General features: G+C 44.3%; 2 protein-coding genes across 4 annotated transcripts in view; one reads left to right on the forward strand and one right to left on the reverse strand.

The window, feature by feature from the left end:
- LOC121453173 (spindlin-1) overlaps positions 1 to 23,093 on the reverse strand; it is a 49,166-nt gene extending 26,073 nt beyond the window's left edge. Inside the window, exons 1-2 of one of the 3 annotated variants that reach the window (XM_041659701.1) lie at positions 22,941 to 23,093; positions 891 to 1,097 (exon numbers count right to left, since the gene is read on the reverse strand). In XM_041659701.1, the coding sequence (XP_041515635.1) occupies positions 891 to 942 (52 nt within the window). In that variant the 5' untranslated portion in view covers positions 943 to 1,097; positions 22,941 to 23,093. Of the gene's footprint in view, positions 1 to 890; positions 1,098 to 22,187; positions 22,329 to 22,418; positions 22,743 to 22,940 lie in introns of those variants that run through there. The other 2 variants (XM_041659702.1, XM_041659703.1) reach the window with 2 other exon arrangements.
- LOC121453174 (40S ribosomal protein S27-like) lies at positions 3,358 to 3,662 on the forward strand. Its single transcript, XM_041659704.1, has one exon. The coding sequence runs from the start codon at positions 3,363 to 3,365 to the stop codon at positions 3,615 to 3,617; it is 255 nt and encodes an 84-aa protein (XP_041515638.1). The 5' UTR covers positions 3,358 to 3,362; the 3' UTR covers positions 3,618 to 3,662.
- Positions 23,094 to 24,438: the final 1,345 nt, after the last annotated feature.

Here is a 24,438-nt window from a genome sequence, read left to right on the forward strand (position 1 = left end):
AAGTCCACCCCCCCCCCAAAAAGAAACCCTACACTTTTATTCTTGTTACTTTCTTTCAGCCATGTGCCAAGCAGCCCCCCCCCCCCCCCCCCCCCCCCCGCAAAACCAGAACAGATTCCTGTTTCAGGGCAAGGGTGCAGGCTTAGTTTTTGGTTTAGTTTTGTTTCTGAGACAAGATTTCATGTAGCCCAGGCTGGTCTGGAAATTGCTATGGAATGGAGAATGGCCTAGAATCCCTGGTCTTCCTGACTCCACTTCAGAGTGCTGGAATTACAGAACTCTTTCAGTTTAGATTCACACCAGTGCACTTGTTCCAAATAAACATTCGAAAAAGTGAGTTAAGATCCCCCTTTCATCCCAAAGCTACTCAATGTCCTAAATCTCACTAAATCCAACATCCTAACATTTCAGTTTCTTCGAGTAAAAATAAAACCTTGATTTTATTCTATTCTTAAACAGAATCTTGAAATTCACTTGTTAATTTTGCCAGTTACCTATAAATTGCTAGGTTATGCAGAAAACCGTATTTAGCATGGTGGTTCCCTTTTTAGGAAATCAAAGCTCTTCCTTCACATGCAGCAAGGTATAAAACACCAGGAATGGAGAAGAACACACTGCCAGGTACTATGTGAAATCGCTGTTCTATGTTCTAAAATGTACACCAGGCCGGGCGGTGGTGGTGCACGCCTTTAATCCCAGCACTCGGGAGGCAGAGGCAGGCGGATCTCTGGGAGTTCGAGGCCAGCCTGGTCTACAAAAGCTAGTTCCCGGACAGGCACCAAAGCTACAGAGAAACCCTGTCTCGAAAAACAAAAAAATAAAAAAATAAAAATAAAAAATAAAATAAAATGTACACCACACTGAAATACATACAGAGCTCCACTACTTACCTGCATCAGCTCTAGACCGCTGGCCAGGTGTCTTCCCGAATGGGGTCTTCATTCATCTGTATTTATGTGAGCAGCAGAGCTGCTGGACTAGGGTGAAAATCCAGTATTTTCAGATATGAAGCTTCCCACAGGTCAGTATTCTTGTTAACCCACCATCCAGGTGTCTCTTTTACAAGTTCAGCAAAAACATGTGGATTCCCAAGCACTCTGTAAAATAAGCATCAAGACAAGAAAACGCCAGTGAGCCTCTAAATATGACAGAAAATTAAAGCACAGTTCTCAGGTAAAGGGCACTAATCCTTGAAGCAATGATGTGGTTCCCAGCAAAGGCAACGAGTGTGAAGGGGAAACCTGGGCCGAGTGCAGACCCAGTGGGGAGAAGAGTCTACACAGAGATGAGAGCTCTTTCCTGTTATAGCCAAAAACACCTTGCTGCTAAGCACCAGGGCAATGAACACCAGGATGTACTAGAGCATAGCCTTTTTCCTGGGGGCAGGGGCAATAGAAATAGTGCAGGTACTCAGAAAGGGCAGATGCAGCTGGGAAAAGGGGGATATAATTTGGCTTCTCCCTTCCTGCTCCCAACCTCTCAGAAAAAGATTCCACAAACCCAAGAGAACTCCCGAAGAAACTTTCCCACCCACACAGATGCTAAATCACTTCACTAAAGTAGTACCATTTATATCAAATTTGGTTCCAGGAACACTACAGTCCAGGTAGTAAAATATTACCATAGACATCACAATCAGACACTTTTTTATGATGTTACTGGCTTAGATCACTGCCCCTGTGGCCAGTCTTTTATTTTAGAAGGCTTCTTGTACTGCTAAATAAACAATTCCAGAGATCTGTGCACCATCACCCCTCTCCCCACTGTTTTACCATCGTTCCCTATTCAGTCTCTAGCGGAGATTACAAGGAGGGTTCATCACAACCCAATGGTCGTCAGCCTTCCCTTGCCCGGCACCCTTTCTGCTGAGCTTACAGATAAAGCACTAAACGTCAAGGTAAAACATGTAAGTTTTTATGTCAAATTCTCTTGTAACCTGAGCAGCATTCAGCACTGCTAGTCAGCTTACCACATGCACTGCAAAGAACTTCCCACCACCCCAAGTGACAGCTGCCCAGAGCCCCTTGTTACTATAACACAGATGCAATGTCATGAGCCCTCCAAGCTCAGTCCTGTCATTGGGTCAACCAATTCCAACGTACCTCTGCATGAATTTTACCACTAGAGTATTGGTGGCATACAATAAACAAGATATAGTGGCTCCCAACTCTGAAAGCTAACCCCTGGGGCTGGAGAGATGGCTAGGCCCCTAAGAGATCTCGCTTGTGCCACATTTAGTTTCCAGCAACCACACAGAACCCACATTTCCAAGGGATCTGACACTTCTTCTGACCGTGGGCCTCAAGTGCACAGGACAGGAAGGCAAAACACTCACACAAAGCAATTTTTTTTTGCTTATTTGAGACAGTCTTATCTTAAGACAGCCCTGGCTAGATTCAAACTCAGAGACCCAGATGCCTCTGCCTCCCAAGGGCTGGGATTAAAGGCGGGTGCTACCACATCTGGCTAAAACTAAATCTTAAAATTAAAATAATAATTAAAAAAAGCTACCCAGACCCCACCCATCTTCTCTGTTTTTATTTACAAAACTTCAAAAACTATGAAAAAATGTAACATATACATATTAACACGCTCATTCCTGATATGAAATTTAAGGTTACTAATGTTCTGAAGTGTATGTGTGTCCTCACTAGGAGGTTATGTCTATCTTAGCAACATTTTCTGTTGCTATTTCAAGATGAATTTAACAGATCTTTAAGAGAGACTGAGGAGTTCAAGCATGGAGTCTTCTGCTTTCCCCTGCATGCAGCACAGGTGGGCAGAGGTCTGAGGACAGCCTGGGCGAGAAGCTTCCCCCGCCCTCTTTCAGTCTGTCTCTGTTGTTCTTCACCTACACCTGACCAGTGCTTCCAGGGTTTCTCCTTCCCCTTCTCTCCATAGGACAGCTGGGATTAGACACCCATGCTGTATCTGCCTTACATGGCCAGCACTCTTCACCACTGAGTCATTTCCCCCAGTTCTACAGGGGACTTTTGGAGCAAAATAATGTGCATAAAGTTCCTAGAAGAAAGTCACACCCACTGCTGACTAGACTGAACTTCATGGATTGTGGAATGAGCTGGAATGCTACAGATCCAATCTTAGCCTATCTTTACAAACCATTGACCATTCGCCTAAGTGTCTGTTCGAACATCCTTATGACTATCAGATAAACCTTTCTTGTAATGTATAGAATGTCTTCATATAGCACCTGAAACCTTTAACAGACTCCTCCACTTTGCTGCAGCCTGCCTACCTGATGTTTCCACTAAAATGTCTTGGTTTATAACTTCATTTTGTTCCTAAACTATAAAAATTCCATGAAACCGCCTTTCCGGCGGTGACAACCTCCCTACGAGAACATGCCTCTCGCAAAGGATCTCCTTCATCCCTCTCCAGAGGAGGAAAAGAGGAAACACAAGAAAAAGCGCCTGGTGCAGAGCCCCAATTCCTACTTTATGGATGTGAAGTGCCCAGGAGGCTATAAAATCACCACGGTCTTTAGCCGTGCGCAGACGGTAGTCCTGTGTGTCGGCTGCTCCCCTGTCCTCTGTCAGCCTACATGCGGGAAAGCAAGACTGACAGAAGGATGCTCCTTCAGGAGGAAGCAGCACTGAAAAGCACCGGATTCGAGATGAGTGGGAACCATCCCAATAAACACATTTTGGATTAAAAAAAAAAATTCCATGAAACCAATTCCATACTGACTTGGAACAGTGTTTGGAATAGCCTTAATCTCTATACGTAGGCCAGCTGTAGGAATTAACTCATATTCCCTTTGAAGTAAGAGTTGTGTTTAATGTTAATAACAAGGCAGCACGTCTACATTCTTGAGTTACAAACAGTGAATACAGTCTAATCTCATTTGAACTTGTTTAAAACAATCCAAAAACGCAGCTGGCTCCCCAAGATACTGAGTATAGCTGCTGGGCCCTGTTCTTATCTGAAGAGAGCCACCGGGGGCTTTGAAAAGCCAGTTAAAGAAGGGCATTCTGAAAAAGAACTGTTCTTTTGGCTGGAACTCATTTAATTCATTCACATTTTCTAAAGATACAGATCATCTTTAAGTTATTGTATTATGTGGTTAGTTTAGTAAATAAAAACTGAAGGAAGAAGTAAACAAATCTAGTCCTTTCTAGGACAGCAGACACTATATTGGTCCCCTCTCCTACCCCAGTGCTGTAAGAAACAGTCAACTAGTGGAACTTACTTATAAGCCACTGAAAAAGATGAGGAGGCTGGAGAGATGGCTCAGTGGTTAAAAGAACTGTTTGCTCTTCCTGGGTTAAATTCACAGTACCCATATCAAATACAGCTCACAGCCATCTGTAACTCCAGTTCCTGGTAACCTGACTTCCTCTTCTAGCATCTTCTAGCATGTGGTACAAAGACAAGCAAAACACCCATAAATATATTTAAACACACACACAGAGACACAAAAGAGGAATGGGGAACAATCCTGACACAAACAAGGGAAAGGTTACCTGCTAACTCTCCCAACACACACACAAACACACACAGTGGGGTAGGGGTGAGGGGGGGCAGAGAGAGGTTTTACAGTGGAAACAGGGTCTTCATTTCTGGGAAATAAAACAAATGATTATCCTTTAGTAATGATCCCAAAGTCCACTGTAAGATGATGAAGCGATTCACAAACCCTGTACTGACTGGTCACAATATGGCAAACACTACTGCATGAGCTTTCCGTGGACTCTGTCTTGCCTTTCATACAACATGCTGCACAGACCACACACCACTATGGCATTGTTCTGCAAACGGAGAGGCCGCTGGAGTACAATAACCTTGTCAAGGTCACACACTACTGCAGCACTGCTGAAATAAATGCTCTGCTGTAAAGAAATAAATAAGCAAGCACATAATCAGGCATGGTAGAACCTACCTGTGACCCCAGCACTGCAGGTGCTAAGGCAGGACACAGTGCCCTCAAGAGTCCGGACTGCAGAGTGATAACGTGGGTTCAGTGGGCACACCACACACCAAATGACATGTATTCTACCTTGAAGTTAAGAAATGAGTATTTTGCCAGGCGGTGGTGGCGCACACCTTTAATCTCAATCCCAGCACTCGGGAGGCAGAGGCAGGCAGATCTCTGTGAGTTCGAGGCCAGCCTAGTCTACAAGAGCTAGTTCTAGGACAGGCAGCAAAAACTAGAGAAACCCTGTCTTGAAAATTAAAAAAAAGAAATGAGTATTTCAAGACACCAAGCATGATGGCTTGTGCACCTATAATATGAGCACAAGAGGCCGAGGCAGGAAGATTTCAAGTAGTAGGCCAATTTGGGTCCAAATTAACAAGCAGTGACAGTCATGTGTGAAGAAGGGGCATAAAAAGGCTTCTGCCAACTGCTATCAAAAAGCTATTTTATTTATAAAAAGAAATCTGGTAATTGCTGACGCACAATCTTAACTCCAGGTCCCCTGGTGAAGAAGCATATAGAAGTACTAACAGGTCCCCTGGTGAAGAAGCATATATAAGTACTAACAGGCAGAAACATATGTCGACTCAAGTCTGAGCTGTTAACGAGCTGTGTTAAAACACGGCGTGGTGAAAGCCCTTTCACTTCATGAGATAACTGAAGCACTAACAGGTCCCCTGGTGAAGAAGCATATAGAAGTACTAACAGGTCTCCTGGTGAAGAAGCATATAGAAGTACTAACAGGTCTCCTGGTGAAGAAGCATATAGAAGTACTAACCAGGTCCCCTGGTGAAGAAGCATATAGAAGTACTAACAGGTCTCCTGGTGAAGAAGCATATAGAAGCACTAACAGGTCCCCTGGTGAAGAAACATATAGAAGTACTAAGAGGTCCCCTTGGGTGGCCTTGGGATGGGAGCTGGTTCCCAGAATGGCAACTACCAAGATGAGAGGTTAAAAACTTCCAACTTCTAACGTAAACCTCCAGAGAGGGGAAAAGGCTAAAGACTAAGTCAGTTACCAATGCCCAACAATGTACCAATCTTGCCCAGGGAATGAGGGTTCACTAAAATCCAATACTCAGTTCAGTTTCCATGTAGGTGAGAACATACAGGTATCTGAAGTAGGTATCCCAGGGCATTTGTAATAAACCAGAAACCTAGCAAATTCACGCCTTTCCTGTGGCCCAAGCTATTCTAGCAAATTCACAAACTTCGTAAGGTACAGCCTATGGGTTAGAAACAAAGACAACCTAGACAACACAACTTAGCATAGAGTGTGTGGTCTAGGGGATCTCATACTGCATCTCCATGTAAACAGTGTCATAACTGAGTAAAACTGTAAAACCAACCACCAATCCTTGTCCACAGAGAACTTGCAGCTATGAAAAAAAAAGCACACACACACTGGGTGACAGAAGCATTCTATGCTGAGTAACAGAGGGGAAAAAAACTTTTCTTTCTAGCATGGTGGGAGGAACATACATTATCAAAAACATTTACACGACAAAGGGCAACTGGTTAAAAAATCTAAATACAAGATCTACCAGGAAAAGAAGGAAGAGTTATTTTCTTAGGTTATGGCACTCATTTACAAAGAGTAACATATTTGTCTTAAAAATGCCATGATGTCTGCAATCTAAGATAACTCTCAAAATCTTTGGTAAGGTAGGTAAAGTTGCATAGCAGCAAATGTAATCTTGATGAAGAGTTCACAGCTTGGATCACAAAGAATAATCTCAACCCTTCCTGGGCAGGAAATCTCCCTTTGACAGACAGTTCCAAGCCAGTAAGGGATACATAGGCCCTACCTTAAAAACAAAATCAACACAGGCACTAGTAGGGAAGCACATGCTGTTGGTTCCACAATTGCAAAAGCCTGATGATAACGTGATGACCTGCTAATAGTGCTGGTGTTGGCTTTGGTCAGAAGGTGCTTTCTGCAGTGGACCAGTTACCACAGTGATCCCCGCGTGGTCAAAGTGCTGGTATTAAAAGAGTACCGAATGCTGAACCCTAAACAGGACATCTTTATCATTCTCTCTGCTACTATAAGAATGTAAACATTAGAAGGGAGGAGTATTATAGAACACTTCTGGGCACAACGTGAGTGTTTCACTCTTGAATTTTAGCAGCTGTCTGCCTCAGATCTGCACAAGACTGAGCCAACCAGTTATGTCCTAGAGGGGGAAAAGCCGTGAGGTGTGAGGCCTAAGAATTCTAAGAATCTACAGGCCATTAATGTTAGAGAGGAGAAAATATTCTTTAGTGATGATATAGCCATTGATAAGTTGCCCATGCTCCTGTAAATGACCCTTTACCTCCTTGAGGTAACCTAAGCCTAAATAAACTCGGTGAGTTGTATAAAAGACATGAAAAGTAGAAAGAAAACTAGTTGGGAAGAGGAAGGCAATGAGCAGAGTGGGAGACAGACAGGAGAGGGTGATAGGAATGAGTAAGATACCTCATAGACAGGTATACAAATGTCATAATAAAGCCCCATAGTGTACATTTAACATATGCTAATAAACTTAAAATACGGAAAATTCAGTAAAGGGGTCCAGCAAGATGGTTCAGTGTGTTAAAGTCCTTGCCTCTCAAGCCCGATGAAGAAGAAACTCAGTGGTAGAAGACTGAGGACCCAGCCAACTTTAGAACTGGCTTCAGCAACACAGGGGACTATGTTTTAAAGAATGTAACTTACTCTTAAGATTTTTTTTTTTTTTGAGACAGGGTCTCATGTAGGCCAGGATGCTTCTGAAATTCTGATTCTCTTGCCTCTCCCTCCAGTGCTGAGGTCACAGATGTACACCATACCTGGTCTTATAATGAGAAGGAAGGAAGCCAGGGCCACATGCATGCTATGTGTGCGCACTCTACTAAGTGAGCTACATCTCCATTCCATTACTCCTAATATAGTTATTTTTAAAAAACTGGAGCTAGCAAAATGGTTCAGTGAGTAGAGACATGGGCTGCACAAGCCTGGCAATCGGATTCTAGCCCCACAACCAACATAAGATGCAAAGATTGCCCTCTCACTTCCAAATGTGCACTGTGACATGTGCCCAAATGGAATCTGGAAGGAGCATGTACATGTATTTACCTGTTCACTTCAGTTTTGAAATTTCCCACCATAAAGACAAGCACACTGGAGATGGAGTTAAGAGGTCACCTAAGTCCAGGCGCCAGCTTGGATGAGAGACCATCACTTTGGAGAATACAAAAGTCAAGAGTAAAACGGGTCAATGGGTTTTAGATTCTGTAATTCTGAGAATGCAATTCAGAACCTTCTTAGGAACTAAATAACATTTACTAGAAAATCCAAGTAAAACTGTTTTGACAGATGCTGCCGAAGGCTAAATAACTGCACAACCACTTCAGTGTTAACGTGAACAGTCAAGGGAGAATACAGTACCTCAATGCCAGGTCACTCCCATGTGCAAAACCCTGGCTTTGATTCCCAGCACCACCAATAAACAAACAACTAAGTAAATAAATATACAAAAGGGAGAAAGTGGTTAAATTATTCCAAGTTGCGAGAAAAAAATGGCCATCAGTGGATTAGGGCTGCCAAGACGGCTCAAAGATTAAGAGCACTGACTGCTCTTCCAGAGGTCCTGAGTTCAATTCCCAGCAACCACATGGTGGCTCACAACCATCTATGAGATCTGATGCCCTCTACTGGTGGGTGGGCATACATGCAGGCAGAACACTGAATACCCAATCTTTAAAAAAAAAAAAACCATACATTTGTAAGTAGTTATCTAAGTTCTTCAAAGACTAAAATACTACTACCAATTTAAACAAATTCATCATTCAGTGTAAAACCAGAGACACAGGCACCAAATTTTAACAATGAAGCTCTTAAGCATGAACAAAAATCACAAGGGCCAGAAACTGAAACAGGAAAAACTGCTACACTTTTTTTTTTTTAAATCCCTTCTGAACTGAAGGGAGGTTGGCCACACCAGGAAGATGAACCAATGGACCAGAGGCTGGAGCTTTGAACTCTAGACAACAGCCAAGTATCTAGTGAAAGGAGGCACTAAGTATTAAACCAATCAAGATGACATGCGAACCATCAATAGTCTGGACACACAGGCTCATATGAGCTTGGTTGACTGACAGCTCTGCACGCTGTTATATATATATAATAGCTGTGCCAGGAGTCATCTGACCTGACTCCACAGGAGGATACCCTCAGCACCTTACCCTGAAGACCTCCTCTGGCTGGTCCTTTGTATCCTTTCTGACACAAAGCTATAATCACGAATTACTGTACTTTCTCTGTGGCTCCTTTGCGAATTATCGAACCACAATGACGCAAGGAGTACAGAGCAACGGTGAGGTTTATTTCAGGGCTTCCTCAACTTTTGCGGGAGAAATTTTCACGTGACCCTGGGTACAAGGGTATAAAGTACTCAAATCACATATGCTGATTAAGTCATAAAGAAATTTACTTTGGAGCAACTATTTAATATACTCTAATTTTATTAAAAATTAGAAGCCGGGCGGTGGTGGTGCACGCCTTTAATCCTAGCACTCGGGAGGCAGAGACAGGCGGATCTCTGTGAGTTCGAGGCCAGCCTGGTCTACAAGAGCTAGTTCCAGGACCGGAAACAAAACACCTACAGAGAAACCCTGTCTTGAAAATAAAAAAAAAAAAATTAGAACAAACTTTCATACTAATAAGAAGAATGTTTTACTCAGAATGGAATCTTAGCGGACATGTTTGAGACTGCGGGATGAGGAACATCACCATGTTTTCACCACAGACCAGGTTTCCTAACTCTATAATCACTGCTGAGAGCACAGCAACACAGAAGGGCACAGTACAAAGAATGGTGCCACTTCCCTTTGAAGTTCAGTCCTAACCCTAAACCAAAATCTGCTTAGTGATTTTTTATAAAATAAAACAATCCAAACAGCAATTTAAAAAATCAAATGCTAACAAAATATAAACCAAAACTATATATTGATTTGATGTTTATAAGCTAAGAAATGACAACAGGAAAATAGCACCTGTCTTCTGCAAGAGCAGAAAACCTTTGCGTGTACAGTGAAAACACCGTGATTCCTAACCTACAGTGTCTCTTACCTGTGTGGGGTGACTCAACCAAGAGCAAAGGTGCAATGTTTGGAGCCGAGGACACAATGAAGCTGCAACACCAACAGGTGAGCACTGTCCAATGCCCCGATTCATTCACTGCTTCACTCTGAATATTTCTGGCCTTAACACACTCGGAAACCTTTTACTGCTACTAGATTTTCCCACCCCCATGCTGTTATATGACCCTGCATGAATAGTCAAACTTCCGGAACAGATGGTCTTCAAAACTAATTAAGTATCTACTAGCTACTTTTCTCACATCTTGGGGGGGGGGGCAGCTAAGATGAATGAAAGATTCCATACCTTTTACTTCCTGCTTTAAGTAGGGCTCTGCCCCTGGTTATGGAAGCTGACACCAAGGTTTGTTACATTAAATTTCCAACAACCAGGAAACAGTTATAACTTCCCAGATCTGCCCTCTAGCAACAAACCCACTTCCCTCTAGCAAAGCCCTGCACCCTTAAAGATTCCATAGCTCCCTAACAGTGCCAGCTGTGGACACAGTTCAAATGCATGAGCCTCTGGAGACACTTTATAGTCACACAATCACAGATTCAGTAAAAACAAAGAAATATAAGCAAGGAAGTTTGATGCAGTGGCATATGCCTATTATCTGAGTAATGAGGGTGGAGATGGGAGCAGCTGTTCAAGGACAGCCTAGACTAATGTGAGACCTTACCTTCTCTCTCTTTGTCTCTCTGTCTCTCACCACATCATGAAAATCAGAGACAGAGCCCACAAAAGCACAGTAAAAGAGAAGGCTACAGAAAAACTCACCGGTTAAGGGTGCATACTTCACTCACAGAGAACTCTGATTCAGTTCCCTGCATATATGTTGGGTGACAACTAGTAACTCCTGCTTCAGAGGATCCGAGTCATGTTCTGGCCTCAGAGGGCAAATGCACACATGGACTCACAGAGATATACATAATTAAAAAGAAAAATCTGAAAATAAACAAGAGTTCCCGTTCACGGCTCAACTATCAACTGACAGTACACTCACAGAACAGCAGAAACTGGAGATGCAGTTCCAGTGTCTTCTGACACTGCAGATTAACAATCAACGCACAATTCTATACACATCAAAAAAGACTCTTCAAACAGAGTGTGATGTCGTATGCTTAAAACCCCAGCACTAGTGAGACTAAGGCAGGAGGAGGGAAAGTTTCAGGCTAGCCTGGGATACACGGCAAGACTTTCTCAAAAAACTCAGAAGGTCACATGAATGTAGCATGGAGAACAGACAGTTCCGCAACTTGCTTTTGTTCTACAAGTGTTAAGCTTCTCGCCCAATACACTGTGTTCCTTATCAACCTCAGGTACTTAATGTATTTTAGACATGGTCCCCTATATTCCAAGATGGCCTTGAACTCTAAATTCTTCTTACTTCCCCTCCTGAGTGCACCACCAGGCTCACTGTATTCAGTGTTGGGGAATCAAGCCCAGAGAACCCCACATGCTAGGCCAACACACTACCTTCTGAGCTACACTCCAATCCCAATCTCTCATTTTTGATAAAGGCAGGAACATAAAGGATATAATGACCTTTTATATTACATTAACTCCACCACTGAACAACTGTCCAAGATTCTTCCCTATCACAAACATGGCCACGATGAAGAACCTTACACATACTCATCTGTGCACATGCCTAGGAGTGTGCTACTGGGAAACAACATATATGCACATCAAACTCTGTGAAGCCATCCTCTAAAAAGATTCTACACCAAATTAAGATCCCACCAACCAAAAAGACTTTAATCTTTTGCTGAAAGATTAAAGAAAACTTTAATTGAAAAAAAAAAAACCACAGGACTGAACAGTAACACCTGAGTAAACAAATGAAATGACCTGTAGCTTTCAACCATATTAATTCAAAAATAAAGAAAATCTAATAGGCTTCTACCCTTATTTAACCAAGTGGATTTAGGTGTTTAAACAATGTTTAACTTTTTAAACTTGAGAACATTAGGAAAGAGAATACTGGAAATACTGAACAAGATTTCTGCTCAGAATCCCTTTCATTGAACACCAGTGGCATCTGCATGCAGATCACTGTTACATAAAAGAGGCCATCAGGATGGCTCAGGAAGCCTGAGTGAGTTGAATCCTTGGAACCCATGGTGAGAACTAACTCCCAAAAGTTGTCCTCTAATCTCACAGGTGCCCAATTCACAGACCTCTGCACTCTAAGAATAAATAAAATAAATGCTTAAAGTACCAATGATTATCAAAAGGGAATAAAGAACTTAAAAACTCAACCTAAGAACTAGTTTGAGAGACTGATATTCAAAGGGACACACCACCTTGAAGGCAGAGACAGTAGAATCAGGGGTTCAAGGTTATTCCTGTCAAAAGAAACTGATACTGAGGTTCACCAGTAGGGCAAGAATGGACAACTATACACTAAAGATACCAGAGTCTGAAAATCTCAGTTCATTTGGAGTTTGAGACTAATTTCTGCACATGCTGGTCAAAAATACTTTAGATTTAACTAATTTCATCACCACTACAATTAAGAATTTTTAAGAAGGGCTGGAGAGATGGCTCAGTGGTTAAGAGCATTGCCTGCTCTTCTAAAGGTCCTGAGTTCAATTCCTAGCAACCACATGGTGGCTCACAACCATCTGGAATGAGGTCTGGTGCCCTCTTCTGGCCTGCAGACATACACACAGACAGAATATTGTATACGTAATAAATATAAATAAATATAAAAAAAATCCTTGATTAACAAAAAAAAAAGAATTTTTAAAAAGAAAAGCCAGATAAATTCAAAGTCAATATTTACATACGGAGAAGAGAAAATGAGACTAAGGAAAATTAAGGTGCCTTCCAGGCCAGGCATGGCCATGCTGGAACACAAGAAAGCAGTTTGACCTCCTGGTTTCCAGCCTGTCTGGTACCTCTTGCCTCACACAATGGGCAATCTCCCTCAACAGGACAGAGCAAGGGCAAGATCCTTTCTACCATAAGCAACAGTGACCTGTTAGGACGGAAAGGCATTTAGGCAACTCCTGTTTAAGCACACGAAGAGAAGGTACTTTCGCTTAATAACTGCTTTCCTACTCTGCCCTGAAACTGAGCTCCAAGTCCCATTCCCCTCAGACAGAGGAACCCTTTCTGCACTAGTCCACCAAAATCTGACTTGGAATGCCTTGACAAAGCTATTCCTGCTAGAGACCTGGGCCTTCACCAGCCACCACTGAGTTTACTCTTGCACATTAGATGCTGTTTTTAACTATTTTTCAGTTCCCCTAGCCAGTAACATTCACTCCTGGAGAGCTGGTCACAGGACTCAGGAGACAACCTTCCCTCCCAACAACCAGGAAAGAGGAAAGAAAATAGTTGACCAGGGTGGGAATTCTTAGTGGTGGAGCTGCAGAAGTGACCCAAGCTCTTGTAAAGAAACCCAAATAAACTCAGGTTCACAGGGGGCTGGAGAGATGGCTCAGTGGTTAAGAGCATTGCCTGCTCTTCCAAAGGTCCTGAGTTCAATTCCCAGCAACCACATGGTGGCTCACAACCATCTGGAATGAGGTCTGGTGCCCTCTTCTGGCCTGCAGACATACACACAGACAGAATATTGTATACATAATAAATAAATAAATATTTAAAAAAAAAAAACTCAGGTTCACAAAATCCTTTCCTTTGGTCTGTTGGCGCCCTCTTAGCTGGGAGGAATGCATCTTTACATCTAGGAAAAGCTGTGCAATACCATCAACATTCCATTTGCACCATCACATCAGCTAGAACGTCTACCTCGGTTACAAAAAGTTCTGTTTTTGCAGGCCACATAGGAGCAAGGTCAGAGACAAAAGGAAATGGCATGAACACTGTCAGCAGCTCCCAACAGGCTCCTGCTCTCCCACTTCCCACACATCTATCTTCTTTTCCAAATGCGCCTGTGGGCTTCCAACTCCAACAGAGGACACAGAGACACCTGTCTCCCAGTGGCTTCTCTACTGTCTCCTACACTGCCAACTCAACTTGCTGTAACAAACCCCTGGGAGCATACCCCTCACCCACCTACCTATCCTAGTGATTCTGAAGTACTGCAGACCAGAAGCAGGCTCAGAGGCAGGCAGAGTGTTAGGCATATAGGAAGACAACATAGTCAAACTCCAATTTTGCAAAAAATAATAGAAGAAGCTGTAACTGTTTACTTAACCATCACCACACGGTGAATACCTGTACGGTAGACTCCAGCCTTTAAAGTCACAGCCTTGACTTCCTTTACTTTAACCCTAGCTACTGCACTCAAAGTCCAGTGAACTACTAGAAAAGTAATTATGGGGAAACTAAATCTCTGCTTTCATAGAGCACAACCGTTTTGAGAAATTTTATCAAGCAAACACTAATTTTGAAAAGAACCAGGAGCATTTACTTCAGAGAGGCCAAGAACTGCAGAAAACTGTTGGGAGCTGTAATGGGCAAATTAATAGCTCCACCTTAATTCATACACAACAAAGTGAGGCTTGAGCAGAACACCCAAGGGAAGATGAAGAATTTAAAGAAGGGCATTCCAAAATACCAAGATCCCTGAACTTCTCCTAAGTAAAGAAGATAGCAGGAAAGACACCCAGGCTCCCCGCAGCTTCAACCACCGGAGCAACTGAGGGCTGAAAACATACAGTATAAACTCTACACTACTAAACAGCAAGATAAAATCGTGCCCTATGCTGCTCAGAACAGTCATTACCCTCCTTCTCACTACCCATGCTGCACACTAACTACCCACACATGAATCACTCGGTAGGTACCGGGCCCTCAGATCTCTTATTGCACCACCCGAGAACTCATGTTCACATCTTAGAGTACAAATACAGTGATGTTTCCAGTTTGAATATGCTAAAGAAGTCACAAGTACTTCCTTTATCAAAAAGGTAGAAGTTCTAGGCTTAAAGGAGAAGAAAAAAAACAGAACAGTATGCCAAAACTGGCAGGTAAGAGTGAATCTTCTGGGGCTGGAGAGATGTGAGCCACCTAAAAGCCAGGACTGCTCTACAGAGGGCCCAAGTTTGGTTCCCAGCACCAACACAGGGTAGCTCACAACTGATTCTAACTTTACCTTCAAGAGATCTGATGCCCTCTCTCTGGCCTACATCAGGAACCACACACAATATACTGTCATATCACAAACACATTTCTATGGAAATGAAAATAAAAATAAATCTTTTTTTTTAAATCTTCAGTAGCCAGGCAATAGTGGTTCACACCTTTTATCCCAGCACTTGAGGCAGAGGCAGGTGGATCTCTGTGAGTTTGAGGTCAGTCTGGTCTACAGAGCGAGTTCCAGGACAGCCTGGACTACATACACACAGAAATTCTGTCTCAAAAAAACAAGCATAAGATCTTCAGTGCAATTTTAACAGATTCATGCTAATTTTGCTGCTGAATCTCAAACTGCAAACGTTTGTCACAGTGCAGGGACATGCGCAGTGAGCGCAGTGCAGAGTGAAGCACTAACCCTGTCGATGGAGAAACAAAAACAGCACTTCCAACCTGGCAACACCTCAACTGCTCCAGAAGACTCACCATGGGTCCCTGAATTGCTGACATCAAGCAACCATCTACCATACTGAAAAAAAGAAATAAGAATGCATGTATTTCTATTTTCAAAACTCCAACACCCAAGAAGCAACAAAAACATATTACTGGGGAAGGTGGGACTGATAAAGAGACAATGGAAATGACACTATGACTTCTGAAAATTTTTCTGATTCCTGAATTACATAAATGTTCACAGGGATATGTGACACAGACCCTACCTCCAAAAAGGCAAACAAAAAGACAGCAAGAAAATTAAAGCAAGCAGCAGCAGTGGCCCAGTCTGCAATCCCAGAACTGGAGGAGCTGAGCCAAAAGGGTTACAAGACCCTCTCTCAAAAGACTGACAGTTAAAAACATTACATTAACCATTAAAGCTAAGAAAGTTTAAGCATTTAATGCAAATAAACTATCAAGCTGGTAGCACAACTGAAATTTTCTTTTCAAGGCAGTATTGGTGTGTGTGTGGGGGGGTTGATTTCTCCTACTGTGAGACGTAGAGATGGAACTCAGGTCGTCAAGTTTGACTGAAGAAATAGTGCTTTTCAGTACTTCTTCTTACCAGCCAGCTAATATTTTTAAATGGTTTTAAGATTCAGAATATCAACAAATACATCCTATGCAGTTAGGTTTGTAAAGGCATAAAGAACTGTCAAACATAACCTACTGTTGCTCTACTTAATAATTTTTTTCAAATGTCTATTATCTGTGTTGTAGAATAATGCAATTGCACTGATGTTGCTAAGACTACACATTTCAATATTAGAGAAAAAAGGATGCATTCAGTGTGAAACCTTAAAAAACTAACCTTGAACTAAAGGATTTCACATAGCATCAAAATGTATACATGTCCCAAGTCAGCCCAATGGAAGTGGGACAGTAGCAGTAGCACTAAGGACATAACAGGCCTAAACTCCACTCCCAACCACAGGAGCTAAAACAACATTCACATTTTGAGTAAAAGTATCAGGAAGCAAAAGCCAAAACAGGTTTTTGTCATGGCATGTCAAAGAAAGGCCCAATATAGCCACGTTGGGATAAACTGTAGAAAAAGAGTAACTATACGATTAAAATACTGGATACATACATACATACATAACAAAAGAAAAAAAACTCCATCAGTCTACAATAACCTAGAGGTAAGCAAGTAACTACCCCATAACAGCTATTGCATAGCATCATAGTTTCTTCTGTTCCTGTGATAAAATACCCTGACAGAAGCAACTTGAGGGAGAAAGATTTGTTCTAGGTCAGAGTTCAAAGGTACAAATGCAAATTAAGGTAGCAGGAGCTTGAAGCTGCTGGTTACATGGCAACTACAATCAGGAAATAAAAAGATGAATTCATCGGCTCTCTGCTCCCTTTCTCCAGTCCAGAATCTCAGTCAGGGGTGGGTCTCTCCCACATCAATTAACTTAATTAAGATAATCTTGCACAAAACACAGGCAACTCAGAAGCCTGTCTCCCAGGTGACAGTAGCTCTGTCGTGGTGACAATTCACAGGAACCATCACAAACAGGAAAAAGAATATTCTCTATCACCTACGTTAGGACCCAACTCAAGCTACATGTAGTAATTTCAGCATACAATCTTAACATAAAAACATAAAGTCTGGATCTTGCAAGGATGTAACTACAGGCAAAATGCCAGGTGTGGCAGTGCAAACCTGGGATCAGCACTTGGGAAGTGGTGGTAGGAGGGAAAGAAGCTTGAGACCAACCTGGGCTACATGGGAGCCTGTCAAAAAGAGAAAAGAAAAAAAGGAAAGAAAAAAAAAAGACAATTACAATCTTAAAAAAAAAAATCTCAAAGAGTATTTTTTTAAATAGTTACTAGTCCAACACAAAACCTGATCTTCAGCACTTAGAAAAAATAACCTTTGGTTTTTCCACTTAATCTGCCAAAATGTGGCTAAGGCCTACATGGAATGACATGAGTATGATGAACCCTGACTTCAGTAGGCTTCACCACTTGCCTAAGAGGTCAACCCACTTCCCACACTGCTCTAGAACTCAAGTCTAGTACTGGTCCTACATTAAGATGGCTTCCTGACATAATGAACACCTGGCAATGCATAGAGGCTTGTTTCTTTAATTCCCACACTCACAAGGCAGAGGCAGGCAGATCTTTGAGTTAGCCAGCACTATAGTGAGACAGTATCTCAAATAATACCAACTACTGTCTACTACAAATATGTAACCACATTCATGTGAAATATGGTATTCAACATCTTTTTTGAAATTTATTCTCATACAAATCAGCCACAGGAAACCCAAGGTGATGATGCAGTTCAGTGTCCACAAAACTGTTGCAGGATATTTGATGGCACTGTGAACCGGAGACTATGTTAATAAAATTAAACTCTGGGGGCAAAGTCAGCAACTAGTTGACAGGAATCAGCCAGAGCGGATAGAAGGATGGAGGAACCAGGAATAGGAATATGGACAGAGAGAACACAGGAAGGAGGAGGGAGAAACTTTAGGGATTTGCTTAAATCTTTCTGGTTTGGAGGAGTGGAGAGAAGTTTCTCTTGCTGGGTCTCTGGCAAAAAGGAAGGCCAATTAACTGCTTCTCAGCCTCTCAGATCTAGTAGGTTTTCACTCCAACATGTGACTCCTGAGTATTGGTAAACAAATGATACAGACTTAATTAAAACCTACATTTGGTGTCTGGTGCTGAGCCAGTGCTAGCGGGACAGGAAATCTCACCAGGCCATGGTCTGAGCAGCCAGGTGCTGACTGCAGACAGTAGTTAAAATATAAGTAGATTAAGGTGCAGCCACTAAACTGACAGGAAAACAAGGAATAAACTGTTATGAACTTTAGCCTATTCCTGATAAGGTACTTATGCCTCCTAAGAGTAAAAGGTAACATCTAACTTTTAGCTGAATATTCAAAGCCTGAACAGATGGAAAAATTTCTCCCACTGCAAACTATTAACTCCTACCAATGTCAACTCTCTTTCTGTCCCCACCCACTATTTGGACTTCTTTTCTTTCCTATTTAAATACTCTTAGTCCTGTGTAGGAAATCTTTCTCTTCTCAGGTATTTTTGAACGTGTAAGTCCATCACACACACTAAGCATATACACCTTCCTAATAAACTATTAGATTGGGAGCTAGAGAGATTAAGAGCATAGGCTACTGTTCCAGAGAATCTGGGTTCAATTCCCAGCACCCACATGGCAACTCAGAACTGTCTGTAACTCTAATCTAGGGGATCTGACACTCTCACAGACATGTAGGTAAAACACCAATGTACATAAAATTAATTATTTTTTTAAAAATGTTATACTGCAGACACATTTCTTATCATGTACGTAAGTCCTAAAGGACTCGTGGAAAGAACCTAATACAATCTATCATTTTTTTAAAAAAGATTTACTTCTATCTTATATTCGTGGGTGTTTTGCCTGTATGTACATATATGTGCAAGCAGTGTCTATGGTGGCCAGAAGAGGGCAGTGGAGTCCCTGAAACTGGAACTACAAACCTCATTGAGCTGCCACATGGGTGCTAGGTACCAAACAGGAGTCCTTTGCAAGAGTAGCAGGTGCTTTTAACAGTGAGCCACCTCTCCAGGTCTGACTTAGGAAAATTTTAAGTTAGGCACCCAATAAGGACTTAACTTAAACTAGATTCAATATTACAAGAGTGTGAAACAAGCTGTTTACTTCCTCATAAAGACAAGGCACTAGTAACTGTGGCAGAGCAGAGAAGGAAGGGAAAAGGATCAACACTGACTTGTCCAGCTGTGTTTCTGGAACTACACTGGGACAGGCTTCCTCCCAGTCTGCAGCTCAGGAATAGAAGGCTTTAAAGTCTCCACTCCACATGTTTGACCAGTACTGCAGAGGTGAGTTCAACACAAGAGGGGGAAATCCTGACTTCCAGCCACACCACTCCAAAACATGCTTTTCATGACACCAGGCTTCCAAACTGAAAAAAAGCAGCTAGTTAAAACAGCATCTTGCAGCTTCTCATTTAGAAAGAGGAAAAGAATATACATTTAGCTGAAAATTTGTATTTAAATGTTCCTCAGCAAACTGAGATTCTACTAATGGGCATGCAGACATTTCCAACCTCTAAATACCCCACAATAGGTCTATGTTGCCTGAGACTTTAGTGTTCCTGTCTCTTCCATCCCTTAATGTTGGGATTAGAGGTGTGTGCCACACCTGACTCCCTTCATGTATTTCTAACATACTAGAAAAAAAATAGTGCAAATAATTAATACTGCAGTTAGCTCAGGTATAACTGTGTTAGCTACCCCAAGGGTCAGACTCTACAAACGAAAACTCTTCCCAGGAGACTGACTTATCAGCCGGTAAGGGTAAATTTTGGGATCACCCACAAAACAAGAGAGGCACACACACAACCATATCAATCCCAACACCACCATTCCCAAGTAATGGGAGGCACTACTGCCTAAGATACAGCATAAAGACAGTTAAAAACAAATAAAAAATAATTTTAACAAAGAGACAATGTAGCACGATTAATAAAAACCCAAAGACAGAAATTGGGGTTCAACCTGAAGGGCAGAAAAGCAAAACAGCTAGCCATTGGCTCTTACCTCTACCTCAGTCTGAAATGGTGATCCTGCCTCCAGGAACCTCCAGGAACTCTGCCTGAGTTGTCTCCTCCCATCTTATACTCCTCTCTAGTGCTGAGATTAAAGGCAAGCACCACTATCGCCCAGTTTCTATGGCAAACTAGTGTGGCTTCTGGGACTAAAGGTGTGTGTCACCACTGCCTGGTCTGTAAAGATGATCAGTGCAGGCTGTTTTACTCTCTGAACTTCAGGCAAGCTTTATTTATTAAAATACAAATGAAATGTCACTACACCATGGTCTTCAAGCTCAATCTTGCACTAGACTTCAACAGACCAGATTACAAATCAAAATGGAGTCACTCCTACTGAAGTTAGCCAAACTGAAACTAAGTTATATGTCCTTCAGAAAAATCAGAAAAAAAAAAAAAAACAAAACCAATTTCCCCTAGCAGGCCCCTGCACAATGAGGTACCCTCAGTTTTAAAGCTTGGTAAGCCCTGCCCTGAAGCGATCTGATGTAGTACTAGTAGGTTCTCTATTGACTTCTCCCGTTTTCCACTTAGCAGAGGAAGTAACTTTAAAAATCCACCAATCCCCTTGTCTTTTGTTTTCAGCCCTTCTGTGTCCCGTAAAAGTAAGTTCCAAGCCCACAACGGCAGTATTTTTCAGAGTTCCCCAAATGAAAATGAGAACTGTGACCCTAAGAAAGACAGAGAATGGCAGGCACCTTGAGCATACACTTCCCCAAGTGTGACTGGCATTCTGTACTGTGGTCTGCTTGGAGCCTGTAATTAAGGGCACTACTGAGTCAGTCCCTCTCGATCCCAGCACCGGTGGCAACGGGGAGGAGGCAGGAGGCAGGTCAACAACATGAAAGAAACGACTTCATTCCCTAAACAATCTGCACTACTCCCAGAGAGCTACAGGGTAGTCACTTTGTTCTCCCAGAGGCAGAACCAGGAGTCCACCACGCAGGTAGGAATTGCTCTACCACTGAGCTCTCCCCTCCAGCCTCCTTCCGACTTTTACCCAAAATGGCCTTGAAGTTCCCATCCCTGCCAACCAGTCCTTGGAGTTACTCGCCTGTTGTTGCTAGGTCTGGTGATGGCACAACCGAGTGTAAAGTCTAGATGTGGAGCACAGGACAACAACCTCACACTACCGTCTTGAGCTATCCCCCATCTCCTTTGAACACTAAAAGTGGAATCAGACAAGGTCTACAAATCAGTTAAAGTATTTTTTAACAATCTTAAGCAGGCCTCAGCGGTTAAGCGCACTCACTGGCTGCTCTTCCAAAGGACCCAGGTTTGATTCCCAGCACCCAGATGGCACTCAAACTGTTAACTTCAGTCCCAGGGGATCAGAGCCCTCTACTGGCCTCCCTGGGCACCAGGTATACATGCAGTATACATAAAACAAATATGCAGACAAAGCACCCATTCACATACATTTCAAAATCCCTAAGTATAAAAATATGGTCCCTCATGACAGCGCGGCTTGTACTCCCAGCCAAAACAGGATATTGAGTTTAAGTCTTCAGTCTAGAGTACAAGAGACTTCATACAAATTAATTTAGACTGAAATCCCTTTTGCTCGATCCATTTCATAGGCATTTTAGTAAGATTTTAAGCTAATTTCATTTTACTTATTGTAAAAAACACCACACATTTTTATAACTATATTAGGTAACGTTAACTGTTATCAAACCTGTTAATGAACATCCTATAAATCAGACATCGATTTTTTTTTCCCGGTGAATGCTGAAGGGGTGAAAAAGAAGGCTAAAGACGAGCCTTCTCGCCTCTATCCAAAATTTCACCACCTCAAAAGTATGCTCAGAATATGTAGGTAAAAACGACTAAGATCGGGTTTCATTTTCACAGCCTAACAAAAGCTACGCAGAAGGCAATTACTCTCCATCAATCCTCTCAGGCTGCAGTTTCTTCCAGAAAATTCCAAGCAAAGTTACTGAGGCATTCGCATTTCGGTACGGATCCCATCTTCCGCACTAGACACATTGAAATCCTTTACACTTAAACGTACCTTGTACGGCTTGTGGATGCACACGATGATAAATAAACCTTTAAGCCAGGAGTAAGACTTCAAGCAGAATAACCCTTACAAAACCCGAAACCCAATTCGCTGATTATAAAAACCAAATCAATATAAAAACAATTGCGTAAACAAACTTTGTGATGCGCAGGCAACGACGTGGTTGACTGAAGCCATTTCTCAACCCCACACCCCCTCCTCCCGGAAAGGCCCAGAACGCACCAGCCGTGCAGGAAGCCACCAGGGACCGCGACCCCCAGCGCTGCGCAGCACCCGCACCGCGTCGCGCTTCACCCCGGCGCGGACGGGAGGCAAACCCAAGGTCACACGGGCCCCAGCCCCAAGCCCCCTAGGCAGGGCGTCACCAGGGTGACCCGCCGCGGGGGTCCCGCCACGCCCCTCCCCCGCCCGGTTACGCAATGCCGCCGCCCCCGCCCCCCCGCACGGCGCGGAACAAAGCGCGCGGGAAGCGGTCGCCGGGCAGGGGCAGGGACCCCACCAGCGCCATGTTGGCGGGGGCGGCAGGGACCGGGCGGGGGCGACAAACAAAGGAACTCGCGCACGCCCCGGCCCTAGCCCGCCGCGCCCCGGCCCCGCCGAGCCCGGCCGGCAGGGGGCGCTGAGGGGCGCCGCCCGCGGACAATGCGCCCGGGGCCCGCGGGCTACGCTCACCTGGGTCCGCGCGCCGCGAGGCCCACCCGCTCTCCCCTCACAGCCCTGCGCCAGGCCCCACGCCCGTCTCACCTGCGGGCCGCAGAGGCTGCCCACGGGGCCGCCGAGGCTCGCTCGTGCTCCCCGCCAGCCCAGCCCGAGCCAGACGGCGCCTCCCCACCCCCGCTCCTCGCCGCGGACGCCGCCCGCCCCCCGGCCGCCACGGCGCACGCGCACTGCGCCCGCCGAACTGCGACGGCCGCGCCGCCCCGGCGCCCGGCGCCGCCGGAGGTACTGCGCAGGCGCGGGTAAGAGGCGGAGCTTTGCGGTGAGGGCGGGGCCTGGCGCTGCTCACCTGGAGGGTGGGGCGCGCACCCGTGGCCGCCAGGTGCGCGCCGGGAAACCGCAGGCCGCGCGCAGACCCGGTCTCCCTTAGGAGCGCAGCAGGATCAGTGAGGCGGACGGCGAGCCGCCGGTGTCCGGACGCCGGCATTTGCACTTGCACAGCCGAACGGGTTTCTGGAACTATCCTTGCTCTTTGTCCTGGGACGTTACATTCGCTGTCTCCCGGTCTGGCTAGCTGCGGAGATGCGGGGGGGGGGGGGGGGGGGGGGTGAGTCACGTGACCGTGCACAGCGCAGGTGCACCCTCGACCCTGCCGAGCAGCAGCCTTGGATTGCAGGACGCGAGCCCTTTAAAAAATATGGATGGGCTCGCCAAACTCCCTCGAAGACACCGCCTCACTGCACGCCGCACTGCGCCGAGGCCTGGAAGCTTGGCTCAGCTGCAAAGCCCAGGGCCTCCTTGCGAACACCTGCTGAGAGCACCTGCTCCAAACATCTGGCCTGGCCTCGCTGCAGCCACTGGCCTAGAAGTCACCCCGAGCTCCTCACGAGGCAGCAAGCCAAGACTTCGCCCGATCGCACGTGAATCCGTGCGACTTTGGTTCGAGTTAAGACGCCTTTTGAAGATCTGCTTGGCTGTGTGCAGAAAGGGAGAGAGAGGAAACATCCAGAATGGTTTGGTTTGGAGCGGGTGGGGACCTGGTGGTTCATCTGGATCTCACCCAGCCTGGCGTGCTCCTGTCTCCTAACCCCTAGCCGAGTCCGGAGCCAGGCGGTCACCGACCTGGTTCCTCGAGTGCTCCTGCACTGCCGCATTGTCATAAGCCAGAGTGTTGTCAGGTCGAATTACAAGACGTTATTGGAAAGCCCTTAGCGCACTACAAACCTGCAGCACGGTTGTTAGTTCGCAGTGCTCTTTTGGGCACCTTTTTTTTTCTTTAAGATTGATACGTGCCTGCTCAAATTAAAGTATTTGTCTCAGATGACACTCTTGTCAGAAGCAACCTTGTCAACCGACCAACGGGAGGGCTAATTTCAGTCGAGACACAGCCAGCCTCGTGAGCATTGAGAGATGATTACCTTTTGTTGTTGTGTTGAATGTTTGATAGTGAAGGCTGACAGGAGCAAGGAAGAGTGTGATGGGAAGGAGGCTCAAGTGGTTAGTCTGGAACACTTTGTTTCGTTGGTGAAGCTCCTGCGTTTCTGTTGTGTTAGGGTTCTCTAGAGGAACGTGTGTGTGTGTGTGT

The sequence above is a fragment of the Microtus oregoni genome, unplaced genomic scaffold (genome assembly GCF_018167655.1).
Source record: "Microtus oregoni isolate MIOR12 unplaced genomic scaffold, Mior012 000011F_ref0000422, whole genome shotgun sequence".
Taxonomy (NCBI): Eukaryota; Metazoa; Chordata; class Mammalia; order Rodentia; family Cricetidae; genus Microtus; species Microtus oregoni.

What these genes read in the sequence shown, in the direction of transcription:
- LOC121453174 (XM_041659704.1), top strand. Translation starts at nt 3,363, where the DNA reads ATGCCTCTCGCAAAGGATCTCCTTCATCCCTCTCCAGAGGAGGAAAAG.